The sequence below is a fragment of the Paroedura picta genome, chromosome 7 (assembly GCF_049243985.1).
Source record: "Paroedura picta isolate Pp20150507F chromosome 7, Ppicta_v3.0, whole genome shotgun sequence".
Lineage (NCBI taxonomy): Eukaryota > Metazoa > Chordata > Lepidosauria > Squamata > Gekkonidae > Paroedura > Paroedura picta.
In genome coordinates, this window is record NC_135375.1 from 65,855,718 (window position 1) to 65,869,040 (window position 13,323).

General features: G+C 40.6%; 1 protein-coding gene across 2 annotated transcripts in view; it reads left to right on the top strand.

The window, feature by feature from the left end:
- RASEF (RAS and EF-hand domain containing) overlaps positions 1–10,482 on the top strand; it is a 34,921-nt gene extending 24,439 nt beyond the window's left edge. For both annotated transcript variants that reach the window (XM_077344692.1, XM_077344691.1), the window contains 6 exons: positions 721–868; positions 1,985–2,066; positions 3,019–3,133; positions 3,642–3,761; positions 4,080–4,156; positions 7,191–10,482. In XM_077344692.1, coding sequence (XP_077200807.1) covers positions 721–868; positions 1,985–2,066; positions 3,019–3,133; positions 3,642–3,761; positions 4,080–4,156; positions 7,191–7,299 — 651 coding nt within the window. In that variant the 3' untranslated portion in view covers positions 7,300–10,482. The remainder of the gene's footprint in view (positions 1–720; positions 869–1,984; positions 2,067–3,018; positions 3,134–3,641; positions 3,762–4,079; positions 4,157–7,190) is intronic.
- Positions 10,483–13,323: the final 2,841 nt, after the last annotated feature.

Below are 13,323 nucleotides of genomic sequence, written 5' to 3' on the forward strand. Positions count from 1 at the left end.
TTGACATCATTTTTACAGAATGTGGTGGATGCCCAGGTCTAAGGATTAGTTGTGTAGAAAAATGAGTGAAACTATGGCAGAAAAAGTAATCACAAATTATTTTGGGGGAATTAATAGAAAAACCAGTTACTTTTTTCCTGTTTTGGTTGGCCTCATAGTTTTCCATTTTCTAAAATGTACTGCTATGGTAATATTGTAGAACATCTGAAGAAACTTCTAGATCAAGCCAAGGATCTATCTTGTCCTACATTCTGTTTCTATCACAGAGCTTTAGTCTTTCTTTAAAAAGGAAGAGAATCCCCACCATTATTTTAGCTGATCTTTTTCTACAGCTTTCCAGGATATATGTTGTATTGAGATGTGGGCTGCCAGATTGGCACACAGTATTCTAAATACCATTGAATGACATTTTTTTTGTACAAGGATTATGGATACTGCTCTTTTTATTTTCAAAGTTTTCCCTAATATTCCCTAACATGGAGTTTCCTTTTTCATTCCCATCGTGCTCTGAGTTCATGTTTCATTCCACTCTCCAACATGACTCCAAGAACTTCTGGCTGATTCCAGCCAGTTTGGATCCCATCAAGTATATATATGCTTAAGGTTTTTCTTCCAGTATTTCAAATGAGGAACAGAAACATGATTTAGCAGAGACATTTGTATGCTGGAAGAATCTGCATATTCTCATAATGTCATATGGTGTGTGTTTGTTGAATTTAGCCAGACTCCATGGATTGCAATTCAAGGTACCCAAGTTCAGAGAAGGCTTACAAGATAGTTCTTGCTGGGGATGCAGCAGTTGGAAAATCTAGTTTCCTTTTGAGACTTTGCAAAAATGAATTTCGAGGGAACACCAGTGCGACTCTAGGTATGTATGTTACACTTTTCTAGCTTATGAGCAATTCTTTTCAATAAATTAGAGCTGTTTTGTTGTGAGTTTGTATTTGGGGAGGAAATAGATCCTGCAATAAAAATGTATTTGCAGTACCTCAGTTATAAAGAACAGACATGAACAAAATACATATTGTTGGTAGTGACCCATTCCTAAAAGTTAGCTTATCATCTCAGTTTGTCATTGCCATCTCTATGAGGTGGTGTATTTATATATTTAAAACGTATCTGTCTCCCATTTCCATCACATATATCCTTCAAGGTTGCTTATTTTTATTTTTTAAATTATTGGATGGATTTATATTCTGCCCTTTCTTGAAACGGTGCATAGGAACAAATTTCCCTGCAAAGGAACATTCCACAGGGGATAATTTGCTGGTTGTGGCAGCCATGGGGCATGCATTTACCCAGTTCCTTTGCCTTTCCCCTAATTTGACTGGAGAACTTCCACACTGGCTGCATCGGGGAGTCCTCCTTCCTCTCAGATCTGTGGCATAGTGATGGCAACAGACTGCTGCTGTGGGTGCCATGGCTTGTGGTGCTCAAAGAAGTGCAGAGCTGCAAATGCTTGTGTTCCCGTGTCCCCCAATCAGGAACTTCTTGCTTCTCTAGCTCCTTTCCCTTCTTCTGGTCTCAGCAGCCTGAGGTAGATAACCCTCTCTTCCTTCTCTGAAATAGCTGTTAAGTGTTGAAGTTTTGTGGATAGTGACTTACCTGTGTCCAAGCTGAAAGTGTTGTGTTTCACCTCAGGGCCTGTCTGTATTGTGACAAGCCAGAATTTATATATTTCCTCCACAACGGACTGAATGGTCATATATTTTTGTATCCCAGGATCTCTGTATTCTGAGAAATACAGAGTATTATGTGCAAAGATAGATGGACTCGATGGCCTGTATGATCCCTTGTAAATCTATGCTTCCATGTTTCTAAAATCATATTTGCATTCTGTTATCATACTATTTCACTTGAGTCACTGCTGGGATACAAAATTCCTATAGCTTTGTAATTGCATGGGTTGGAAGATGGCTGCATTGACATCAGTGCAACTTTTATTCATATTGATTTAAAATCTTGATTTTGTTATGGTTTTAAGGAGTTGATTTTCAAATGAAGAGGCTTATTGTTGATGGTGAACCTACAGTGCTGCAGCTGTGGGACACAGCTGGACAAGAGAGGTTAGTATGATTCTATTATTTTTATTTGTGAATTGTGCAGGCAACACGCTTATGTACTGCAATTTTATAATCTCAGATCTCATCAATTTTGAATGTTTGCTTAAAGCTGCAGGAGTAAATCAGAATTTGCCCTGGAATGTTGTTGTGACAAGAGTCTCAAACAAGGATTGAGCTGGCCTTTCAAATATGCTTCCAGAAAGCTTTCTGGATGACACTGGTCCAGTCTCTCTCAGCCCAGCTGACCTCATGGAGTAGCTACGAGGATAAAACAGAGGAGGAGAGGAAGTTGTCTGGTGGTTCTGGGGAAGGGCAGGCCAAAAAATGTAATAATGGTGTGAATATGTGTAGAGATTTTAAAGCTGCACAGCAAGGTCCACTTGTTGATTTAAGATTTCCCACACAAAACTCTACTAATTCTGCTTAGAAAAAAGCACCCCCTGCCTGAAACAGCAAGAAAGCAGCTGGTGCATCCAAGGTATGGCCGCATGGACCTCTAGCTTAGCTAAGTAACTGAAGGCTGAAGGCTGGGAACAGGGTAATTGCTGCTTGGTTGAAGTTACAGGTAGAAAGGTGAGTTTTCCATGGGCAAAGCTGCACATATGCAGCTCCTTGGTCAGCTTTTATAATAGCCAGGGGCATGCTAGATGAGATGCTGGCGACTTTGTATCTAGCTGGCTCCTTCTTGGACTCCTGTGGAGCATTGACCAAGTCTAGCATTGGCAACTTGAAGTACAAAGCTAATCCTCAGTTGCTCAGAGCAAGCAAAAAGTCACGAGTATCCCCAACAGTCATGTGTTCCATGTGTATTTGAATTAGACGCTTCCATCAGTAAGTAAAACTGTTCATTGGCCCTCACTGATGTTTGTGTGGCATACCCTTCACAGTAATGAAGTCACATAGTCTTAAATCCGTTTTTATTCAAGTGTGTCTTTCAATCTTTTTTTATTGAAAGGTTCCGGAGCATTGCAAAATCATACTTCAGAAGAGCAGATGGTGTGCTGCTATTATATGATGTTACATGCGAGAAAAGTTTTCTGAACGTACGAGAATGGATAGATATGATTGAGGTAAGGACTTCAAACTTTCCAAGTGTGCTTGTAGTTCAGTGTCTGCAAGATTTACAGCTGGGTGACCTTGGGCCAATCACAGTCCTGTTAGAGCTGAGCAGTTCTCTCTCAGCTCTCAGCCCCACCTACCTCACAGGGTGTCTGTTGAGGGGAGTGGAAGATAAGGGGATTGTAAGTTGCTTTGAAACTCCTTCGGGTAGTGAAAAGCAGGGTATAAGAACCAACTCTTCTTCTGCCAGAGGGTGAGTTAAGTTCCATTATGAAATGAGAGCTCCAGTTCCTGTGTGGTGGCACTGTGGTTGGAACTGTTGCTTGGGAAACCTGCCTTATCCTTAATTTTGTTAGATAGTTTTGGTTGGAATATACCTGTGAATTTGTTTTGATAGCAGAAGTTCTAATATTTTGCTTTTCTTTCTCATGCTACTAACTTTAATATCATGTCTTATTGCTGTTCTCCAACAAACAAACAATCTCAAACCCCCAAGGCCAAAAACTGTACTCTTTGCAGGATGCAACACATGAAAATATCCCAATCATGGTGGTCGGAAACAAGGCAGACCTTCGTCCAGTGGCTTATGAACAAGGAGAGAAATGTGTACCAGTAAATTATGGAGAAAAGCTGGCCATGGTAAGAACTATGGAGTGAACAGTGTAAAGAAGACAGGCAATATTATTGTCTAGAACGTGTTAAGGACCGGCATAATTCATTTTGGTGGGAAATGGTATTTATTTGACTTTTAAGGGGTGGTTAGTTTTAAAAGAATTACTGTCTTGTGGATGTTTATTTGCCCCTGTGAAACGTGTTGGAGGCTTTTAAGTCAAGCACAGGAAGACATGCAAAATAAAATGTAAATAGAGAAGTAGAACTTCTTCAAACTGGTTTTGGGTTGATATATCGTAATAAATTCATTTGAATTTCCATGGGTATTATTTTTTTCTCTCTTAGGCTTACAGTGCATTGTTCTGTGAAACAAGTGCCAAAGATGGATCTAATATTGTGGAGGCCGTTCTTCACCTTGCTCGGTTTGTTGAAATTAATTGATTACATTTAGTCTCAAACTGTTGTTTTAAAAGTTCAGGTCCACTAAAGGCCACAAAATGAATACAAAATACGCACAATTCTTTTCAGATAATAGCTGAAGATGTAGGTATTGGTAATGTGGGATTGTAGAAGAAGAAGAAGAGTTGGTTCTTATATGCCGCTTTTCTTTACCCAAAGGAGTCTCAAAGTGGCTTACAGTCGCCTTCCCTTTCCTCTCCCCATAACAGACACCCTGTGAGGTGGGTGAGGCTGAGAGAGCCCTGATATCACTGCTCGGTCAGAACAGTTTTATCAGTGCCATGGCAAGCCCAAGGTCATCCAGCTGGCTGTATGTGGGGGAGTGCAGAATCAAACCCGGCATGCCAGATTAAAAGTCTGCACTCCTAACCACTACACCAAACTGGTTTTCAAACTGGCTCTAAATAAACCACTGGCTCTAAATAAACCACTACGCCAAACTGACTCTAAATAAAGCTCTTTGTACTGCATTCACTTTTGACCTCTATGTAGTCATCTCATCTTTGAGTGGTCATGTAGTCATCTCATCATCAAGTCCATGCATGTAGAGCTTGCAAATGGGTATGTTAAACTTCAGAGACATTGGTGTGCAAGCATCAGGAGAGTGGGCATCATTCCTTTACTCCACATTCACAACTCATCTGACAAGAGGCCCCATAGCATATTATGTGTGACGTTTTATTTTTCTGAGAGTTGTGATCAATAACCCTTGAGAATCAGAGTTCTCAAATATATTTGTGACCATTTCATATTTCTTCAATACTTTATTTGACTTGTCTTTCGGAGTACTTGCTTTATTTAGCTTTACTATTTTTATATATTGTATTAAAGTGAAAGGATTTGGTTCAGAGTTTATATCTGCTCATCACTTTTGGCTCATGATGTAGAAACCATGACTTGATATACCTTCACAGTATGTATATGCCATGAAGTAATTTAATCTATTTTATTGGTATTTATTGGTATTACCCCAGCCTATGCAGATCATTGGGCCATCTTTCAGGAGGGCCATGGGCCACCTTGTAGCATGGCTACAAGCATATCATGAGGGAAGTGAGCAAGAAATACATATGTAGTCATGACTATATGATTTCACATGACTACATGATTTCACATCAGGCCCTGCATGTAGGGATTGTTTTCTGTGAAGGAATATTGTAACATCAATCAGCTTTTGACAACCTTCAATTCTCAGAGCCTGTACGGATGCTACCAAAAATGGCCATCTTGTGGTAAGACAGATTCCATTACGTGGATGACCTTCATTGCTTGTGAGGCTCTGTGGCTGACTACTTTGTATGTTATGCTATCGCTGTGCTTCAGGTGTCATTTGCAACACTTTCCTTGTGTGGATAAGACAATTCAGTTGCAAATGGTTGCTCTACAGCACAGTGACAGCCTGGTATCCAGTGAGGTGTGGGCACAGCCTATTCTCTCCATTCTGCTTGTGGCAGCAGAGAATGGAGATGAGCCATACACGTGACGGAGAGAGATCCATGGTATGAACAAATTGTAGATAGTATGCTGGGGCTACTGATTAGTCTTCACAGGGAAGTTGATTTAATGGTGGCCTTCACGTGTCAAGTCTAATGTGTTCCAGTCGAAAGGCAGCTGTAGGATTCTGCAAGAGTGTTTTTCGCATTCAGTAAGCCTTCAGTAATTTGCAAGCCATAATCTTCGCTGTTGGTTTTTTTCACTTCTGGAACCTACATGAAATATTAGTTCCTCTTTTAATATACGATGTTTCAAATCAAATGTTTCAAATCAAAACTATGTGATGCTGAAGCGATTTTGGCAAAACTAACCATGCTGTATTTACTCAGATGCAAGACTTTTTCTGGGTATGTCATGAGAAAATGGGAGAGAGAGGAGCCATTTTAAATTCACATAACAGTTGTGGTTTTTGTATTGAGTTCAGATGCCCTAACTGGGAAAAAAAATAAAAGAAAATGGATTCCTGGAAAGAGGCATAGCTGCTTATTTCTCTTATCTCCCCGTGGCAACAGGTGCAGCATAGGTGTAAACAGCCATTTATCTGGAAACGTTCATTCAAAATTAATGGTTGCCATGTATGATTCATTTCCAAGAATTTTCAGATGCACCCAGTTAAATAACCCAGTGCATTAGGGATTTCTGTAGAACAATTATAGAAGCCGAACAATGGATAGAAATAGGCCTTTAGCTCTAACTTTGATTAAACGATTATTTTAAAATATTCTTCACTTTACCATTTTAACTGTTTTGCTCATCCCTGGAATGGAAACCTGTTTCTCTGGGGCATTTTAATATATTTTAATACAGTGTTGGCACAACTTAGACCCAAGCATTTTTAATTTTAAAAAACTTACATAAAACTAACTCATCCGTATCCAGAAATTAGCATTACAGGCAGCTATTCAAATTTGATAATATGCAGTATACAAGAGGCCTCTAATCTGATTCCCTGCACCTCTACATGCAGCCAGCTGTATGATCTTGGGCCAGCCACAGTCCTGATAGTACTGTTCTCACAGAGCAGTCCTATCTGAGCTCTCCTAAGGTAAAGGTAAAGGTATTCCCTGTGCAAGCACCGAGTCATGTCTGACCCTTGGGGTGACGCCCTCCAGCGTTTTCATGGCAGACTCAATACGGGGTGGTTTGCCAGTGCCTTCCCCAGTCATTACCGTTTACCCCCCAGCAAGCTGGGTACTCATTTTACCGACCTCGGAAGGATGGAAGGCTGAGTCAACCTTGAGCCGGCTGCTGGGATTGAACTCCCAGCCTCATGGGCAAAGCTTACAGACAGCTGCCTTACCACTCTGCGCCACAAGAGGCTCTACTGAGCTCTCCTAGCTCCACCTATTTACACAGTATCTGTTGTGGGGAGAGGAAGGGAAGGCTACTGTAAACTGCTTTGAGACTCCTTTGTGTAGTGAGAAGATGAGGTATTAAAAACAACCCTTCTTCATTTCTGCTTGATATTACTCTGTTTAATTATGGCTAATAATTGTTTCATAGAGAAGTGCGAAAAAGAAGCGATAGCGAAGATGACAACGTGTCTGTAACTGACCTGACGGGGACATCAACAAAGAGGTCAGCTTTCACTAAGAATTGCTGCAGTGCTTAGACAATCAAAACTTTTGGGGGCCCCAAAGGAACAGACTTCATCTAACATAATCCAAGGAAATAAATGAAGGATTCAGGCATGATTTATGCCAGAGCGTTTGTGAAGGGCACAGCGAGGATCATTACCCTACAGTGGCCTGGTCCATCAGGCTGCTCAGCAACTTCACACTCCCCAGAATAATGCTGAGCCAAACCAAGTAAAGAAGAGGTAGATCTCAAGATCAGCAGCATTAAGATCATTTGCTAAATGTAGGTCCACTCTGCTTCAAACCATACATGCCTTTTTGTGTTGACCTGCTTGGTACTTCTCAGTGCCACTTTGGCACTGAGCATTGGCTTCCACTTTGGCTGGACTGCATTGTCTCATTTTCAAGAAACTTCGCTATCAAAGTGACACTCATACCATTCTTGGGACAGCTACCGGAGTTCTGAATTTCTGTGTTCTGTATTGTGCCAAAATCATGGAGGACACAGTGGCAATTGCAATCAAGGAGTTGAATGTAAACAGAAAAGAAAAATGTGACGCTGTTCAAAGCTGAACTTTTGCCTCTTCAGAGAGCAGCTGTCAAATATGGAATCATGTGATTGGCTATGTTTAACATGGGATATATTAACAAAAGTTTGCTTCCTTTGTATAAAGCTGTGCATATTAGTCGACGGGATGAATAAGTCTACATCCAACTGGGTTTGAACCATGAGTCTAAGCTTTTCCACTGCAGCCTGCAGAAAACAAGTATCTTAGGCCAAAGGCTAATCTAGAACCTTTGCCTGTGACATGTAGTACTTTTCTCACATAGAGATATATTTATTCTTGTGAACTTGTGCCTTCAGTCTGCATAGCCTATCCTTGGGTTTATTGACACACTGCAAACGATGGCTGTATGCAGTGAACCTACACCAGCACTGGCCTATAGTCCTGGCTAATTAACTGGTGGTTTCTTAAACTGCGTCATAAGTCAGCTGGTGCCTGTATTGCACAAACAATTCCTTCCTAACCTCCTGAAGTGTGACAAAATGGAAATCTCATTTGAAAATACCTTTGGGCTGGTCTTAGTTTAGACAAACCAAAGAAAAGTGTACGGTCTTAAAAGAGGGATTACTGGAAAATAAAGTAACTGCAAGCAGCTCCCTAAAATAGAGCTTTTGCTGTGACTCTCTGCTGGCAAACCAGACAAGGGAAGTATGTTAGCCTGTTGTATTGTTCTGATGATGAGGAAGAGGCACACTGTCATTTGGCCCCCTCAAGAACTGCTGAGAGGGGATCCAAGGGTGGGTCTCACACTCTGGCTGCTTCTCTGAGGACCACTTTTGTGTAGACTTTCCTGGCCCTTTTGAAACCATTAGCTTATACTGAGTTTAAGACGTGAGATTTGCAATCACAAAAGTACGTTCTCTATAATGTCTAGCACTGTGATTTTTGCACTGTGAGCTTGAGTGTTATAATATTTGTTGCTTGATGCTGAAAGAAAAAAAAAGGTTGTTAATTTCTCAGCAAGCTGGTAGTAATGAGGAGGTGCAGGGGTCTGTTGGCCCTTAAATCTGCATCTTGGGCTGTTTTTATGTATTAAATTTATAGATCCATATTTTCCCCTTGAAACTAATTTATAAAACTAGAATATTTTTACAGATTTAGGGATTTTATTTTTTCTTATCATAGAAAAGTACTTGTTTTGAAATCAGAAAAAAATGTCCATTGTTGAAACATGGGTTATTTAGCTTTTGCCCTTGTATATGCTGTCTATGCAACTTACAGTAACCTGAAAAGAAGTCCTGGTTCTCTAAGTCGTGGAGAAGGCTCTTGTGTCCTATTATTATCCTGAATGTGACAATAGGATGTGTAGTGTAACTTAATAGAGGCTCATACTGGATCAGCCATCATGTACTATTCAGTTCTGCATTTTTAGGGTTGTTATGGTTTCCCTCTGGTAGGCCTGGGACTTGGAACTCTTAAATAAGGTCTTAAGCTGATCCTAAAACATGCCATATTAGCAAATACAGAATGGGGAAGGGTATTCATGAGGCACTGCAAACCTTAACACAGGTTTAGCAAGCAGAGATGCATTGGTAGATGGGGCTTGTGTAATTAAATCAACCTGAATGCTCATTTCAGTGAACCATGCCCATGTAGTTTGCAGAATATTCCCTCTTCAAAAATGCATACAAATGCTGACATATTACAAGGTGGGCATCACTACAAGCTGCCCTATTTCATGGTTTGGTACGTTATTTCTTGCTATTTTAGAAATTACCTTGAAGTATCAATAGATGAAAAGTTAAGGTATTACTGCATCCATGTCTTGTTTGCAGACAAAATACTATTTTTAATAGTTCTAGTCTGAGATTTTTTTTAACCATGTACTTAATTTTTAAAATATCTGTTGCCGGCAATTTTGCTGAGTGTATGTGTGTGTAATATATAATATGTACAGTCTTTGCTTTTGAACCTCACAGTGCTAGCCTGTATCAGGACTAATTTAATGGAGTTTGGAGTTCTTCTGGTAATTCATTTAAATGCCTTCAATATTAAAGCACTTAATTGTATGAGAGGAAAAATTATATAAATACTAGCTTGATTTTTACCATTGCTGCAGTCAACAAACTTTAAACTAGCTTAGTCGCACTTTTGATGCCATTAAGTCCACCAAGTGATCCTTGGTGGATGTGGATTTCCCAAGAGTTATAGAAGGAGCAGTCTCCTGCTTACAGCAAGGTTGGATGTATGGAGCCAGTTTGTGCAGGGAGTTCTTGTACATATTGAAGGGGCTATGTGTGGGGCTCTGGACTGGCACAAATGACACTGAATAGATCCTGAATGTATTTCTGCCAGCATGAGTGGCTGTTAGCAGTCACTTGTAAGGATATGTCTTTTGATTTGAGTATCAGCGAAGTCTTTTTATTTATTTAGTGGCCATGTGACCTTTATACGTGTGTATTTATTTTCAAAGGGAAATGTTGTATGTTTTTGTTTCTGGGGAAATCTGTATATAAGATTATTTTTTATGCATTTAACACATTGTATTTGTCTTTTGTCTTCCTTTTAAAATATGAGCACATACTACTTTGTCTTTGTGCTTTGTGTTCTTACATATCTATCTTGTGCTTTGATAGTCATCTGGTTAATCTTGGTATGAGTTTGTGTGCCAAAATATGCTCCATAAAATTTCTTAGAAATAAACTTATATATAAAACACAGGAGTAGATGTTGCATTTATTGAAAATTTCAGCTTGGCAGTATTTTGAATGTTGCTTACTACAATGCCCTGTATCTTGTCTCTTCCCCCCCCCCCCAATCTCTTTGTCATGTCAGCACTGAAGAGCTGATGGTCATGTTGCTTCACCTTCATTTATACCCTGCCTTTCTCTACCATGGAGACTCATGGTGGCTTACATCCTTCTTTCTTTCTTTGATTTCTTAAGCGCCACCTGAACCAAGCCGGCTCATGGTGGTTCCCTCTTCCCCCTCCTCCATTGTGTCCTCTCAGCAACCATGTGAAATAGATGAGTCTGAGAGTATGTCACTGGCCCAAAGTCATCCAGCAAGCTGCCATGGCAGAATAAGGCTTTGAACTGGAGTCTTACCGTGACACCACAGTGGCTGCCTTGTGGCTTAACAGCCCCATTTCTTCTTTCAAATTTGGACTGTTGTGTTCCAAGTGCCATGGCTCAGTTGTGAATTGACCCTCCCAATAAATAATTGAATAGAGTGGTTAAAGAGTAGCAGATTCTAATATCAAGGGCCAGGCCTAACCCCCCCCTCCGTGTGCAGGAAGTAAAGTTGCCAACCTCCAGGTTGGGCCTGGAGATCTTCAGGACTAGCAACTGATTTCAAGGCACCAGTTCCTCTGGAGAAAGCAGCTGGAAAGAAGAAGGCAAGAAATGAATAAAGGATGAGGTTGGAAAGAAAGAAAGGGAACAAAGGAAAGAAGATGGAAGGAAGAGAAAAGGGAGACAAGAAGAAAAAGATATAGAGGAGGGAAGAATGAAAGGAAGGAAAGTATAAAGGGAGAAAAGTGAACAAGAAGGGAAGGGAAGAAGGGAGGGAGGGAAGGAAGGAAGGAAGAAAGGGAGGGAGAAAACAGCAAGAAGGGAAGGAAGTGAGGGAAGAGAAAAAGAAGGGAGGAAGTAGGTGGAACGATGGGGAGGGAGAGTGGGGATGGGAGATACAGGGGACGAGGGAAGGAAGAAGGCAAAAGAAGGAAAGGAAGGTGGGCAGAAGAGATGAAGGTGGGAGGACAAGAGGAAGGCAGAAGGATGGAAGGAAAGGTGGAAAATGGAAGGAAGAAAATGAGGGGGGGATGAAGGGAAGAAGGTTTGAAGGAAGAAAGAAGGATGGAGGAAGGTAAGATGAAAGAAGGGAAAAAGGGAGAGGGAGAGAACTACCTCAGCAATCTGTGATGCGGATCTGTGCTCTTAACTGAAATGTGGATCTCTTTTGACATAAAGGCCTTTCTGCTGCTTCTTAGAGGACAGCGTGGATAACTACCCTGTTAAGAAAGCCAAAAGAAATAGTCGCTTCCTCAAAGACTTTATGGATCATTTGAACTGTATCCCCCACCCCTGCCCCCACCCAGAACAACTGCACTCTTTATAGAGGAACATGAATAATTTGAAGAGTGAAGTGCTTTGATGGGCATGAAATCTGTGCTCCTTAAAAGAGGAACACGGCTCATTTGATATAGGTGCACACTGAGAGAGAAGGTTTTCTTCCTGTTTAAAAAGAAAATAAGGCCTGCACATTTAGTGGGTACAGAAGCATATTCATAAGAAAGGGACTACTGGGGAGGACAGCTTCTTGTCTAATTCAATATCCCCACAGAGCATGCTATCAAATCAAGACTTTGAGACTCTTCTGCATGAAGAACTTGCTGTGTATTGAACAAACAGGCAACTTAAGTATATGAATTATTTTTGGTCATAATCCAGAGGCAGTACATAGCTTAAAAGCAAAGTAGAAAATGATAGTTTAATGTAAGTGTGTGGTGGGGGGTATGTGAAGGTTTGGTGAATGATTCATGAGAAACCATGACCCATCTGAACATAATGGTGTCCAAGGTTACATCTGCACATCATTAGATGTTGTACTATCATATTACTGCAATCATTTTGCAACTGGAGTTCCCTGTGTGAACAAGACAATTCAGTTGCATAATCCCCGGTGTTGTTTGGATGTGGCTCAAGTGGCATTAAAAGCAGTGGGGCCTTGTGTATTTGATTTCATTGGGTTAAATTCCTTAATACATTTGAGCCAATGGGGGAGGGGACATGCCACAAACTAAACTTGTAACCTGTTCCTTCTTTCAAGGAACTATTCCTTATTCAGAATTAGTCCTGGGAAAAGGGGGCCATGGCTGCAAAAAGTAACTGAAATATAGCATTAAAGCACCTGGCACACACCTAACATATCATTTGCTTAGAGTCTCACAACAGGGACTTTGATTTGGAGCTCTTTACATGGCAGCTCTGTGATTTCCAGCATCTTCCCAATGGTGCTATTCTACTTGCTGGGGTTTTGGTGGGGAGGAGGGACTGTGCTGAAAGGGCGGGGGAGAAAATGTCTGCAGCACAGAACCACTTCTAACTTACAAGATAGCACCCCTTCCACTACCTGATCCCTGACTGCAGACAGCTCCTTGTGTAATCAGACAATGAATGGAGATATCAGGGAACGAACCAGGGACCTTCTGTATGCCAAAGCAGTGGCTCTCATGTCTCCGCCCTAAAATGATGTTTAAAAGTCTTTCAAAACACTTTTCAAAAGGTAAACAGTGATTGGCATGGTGCTTGTTAAGCCCAGGGGGAAGCTATTTTTCTAAATATTTAAACATTTTGAAAGTGATCAAAGTAGATGCAGTTTTTAATATCTACATATTAATTAACCCCCATGAAGAAATGAAACCAAAGGCACAAAAAGGTTTTTCACTCACACAGTTCAAGTAAACAGGTGGTTTAAAAATGAGGGGGGTGTCCTACTTTAAACTTTTCAAATGAGGTGATTAGTATTTTAAATGTTTCTTTAAACAGAAAA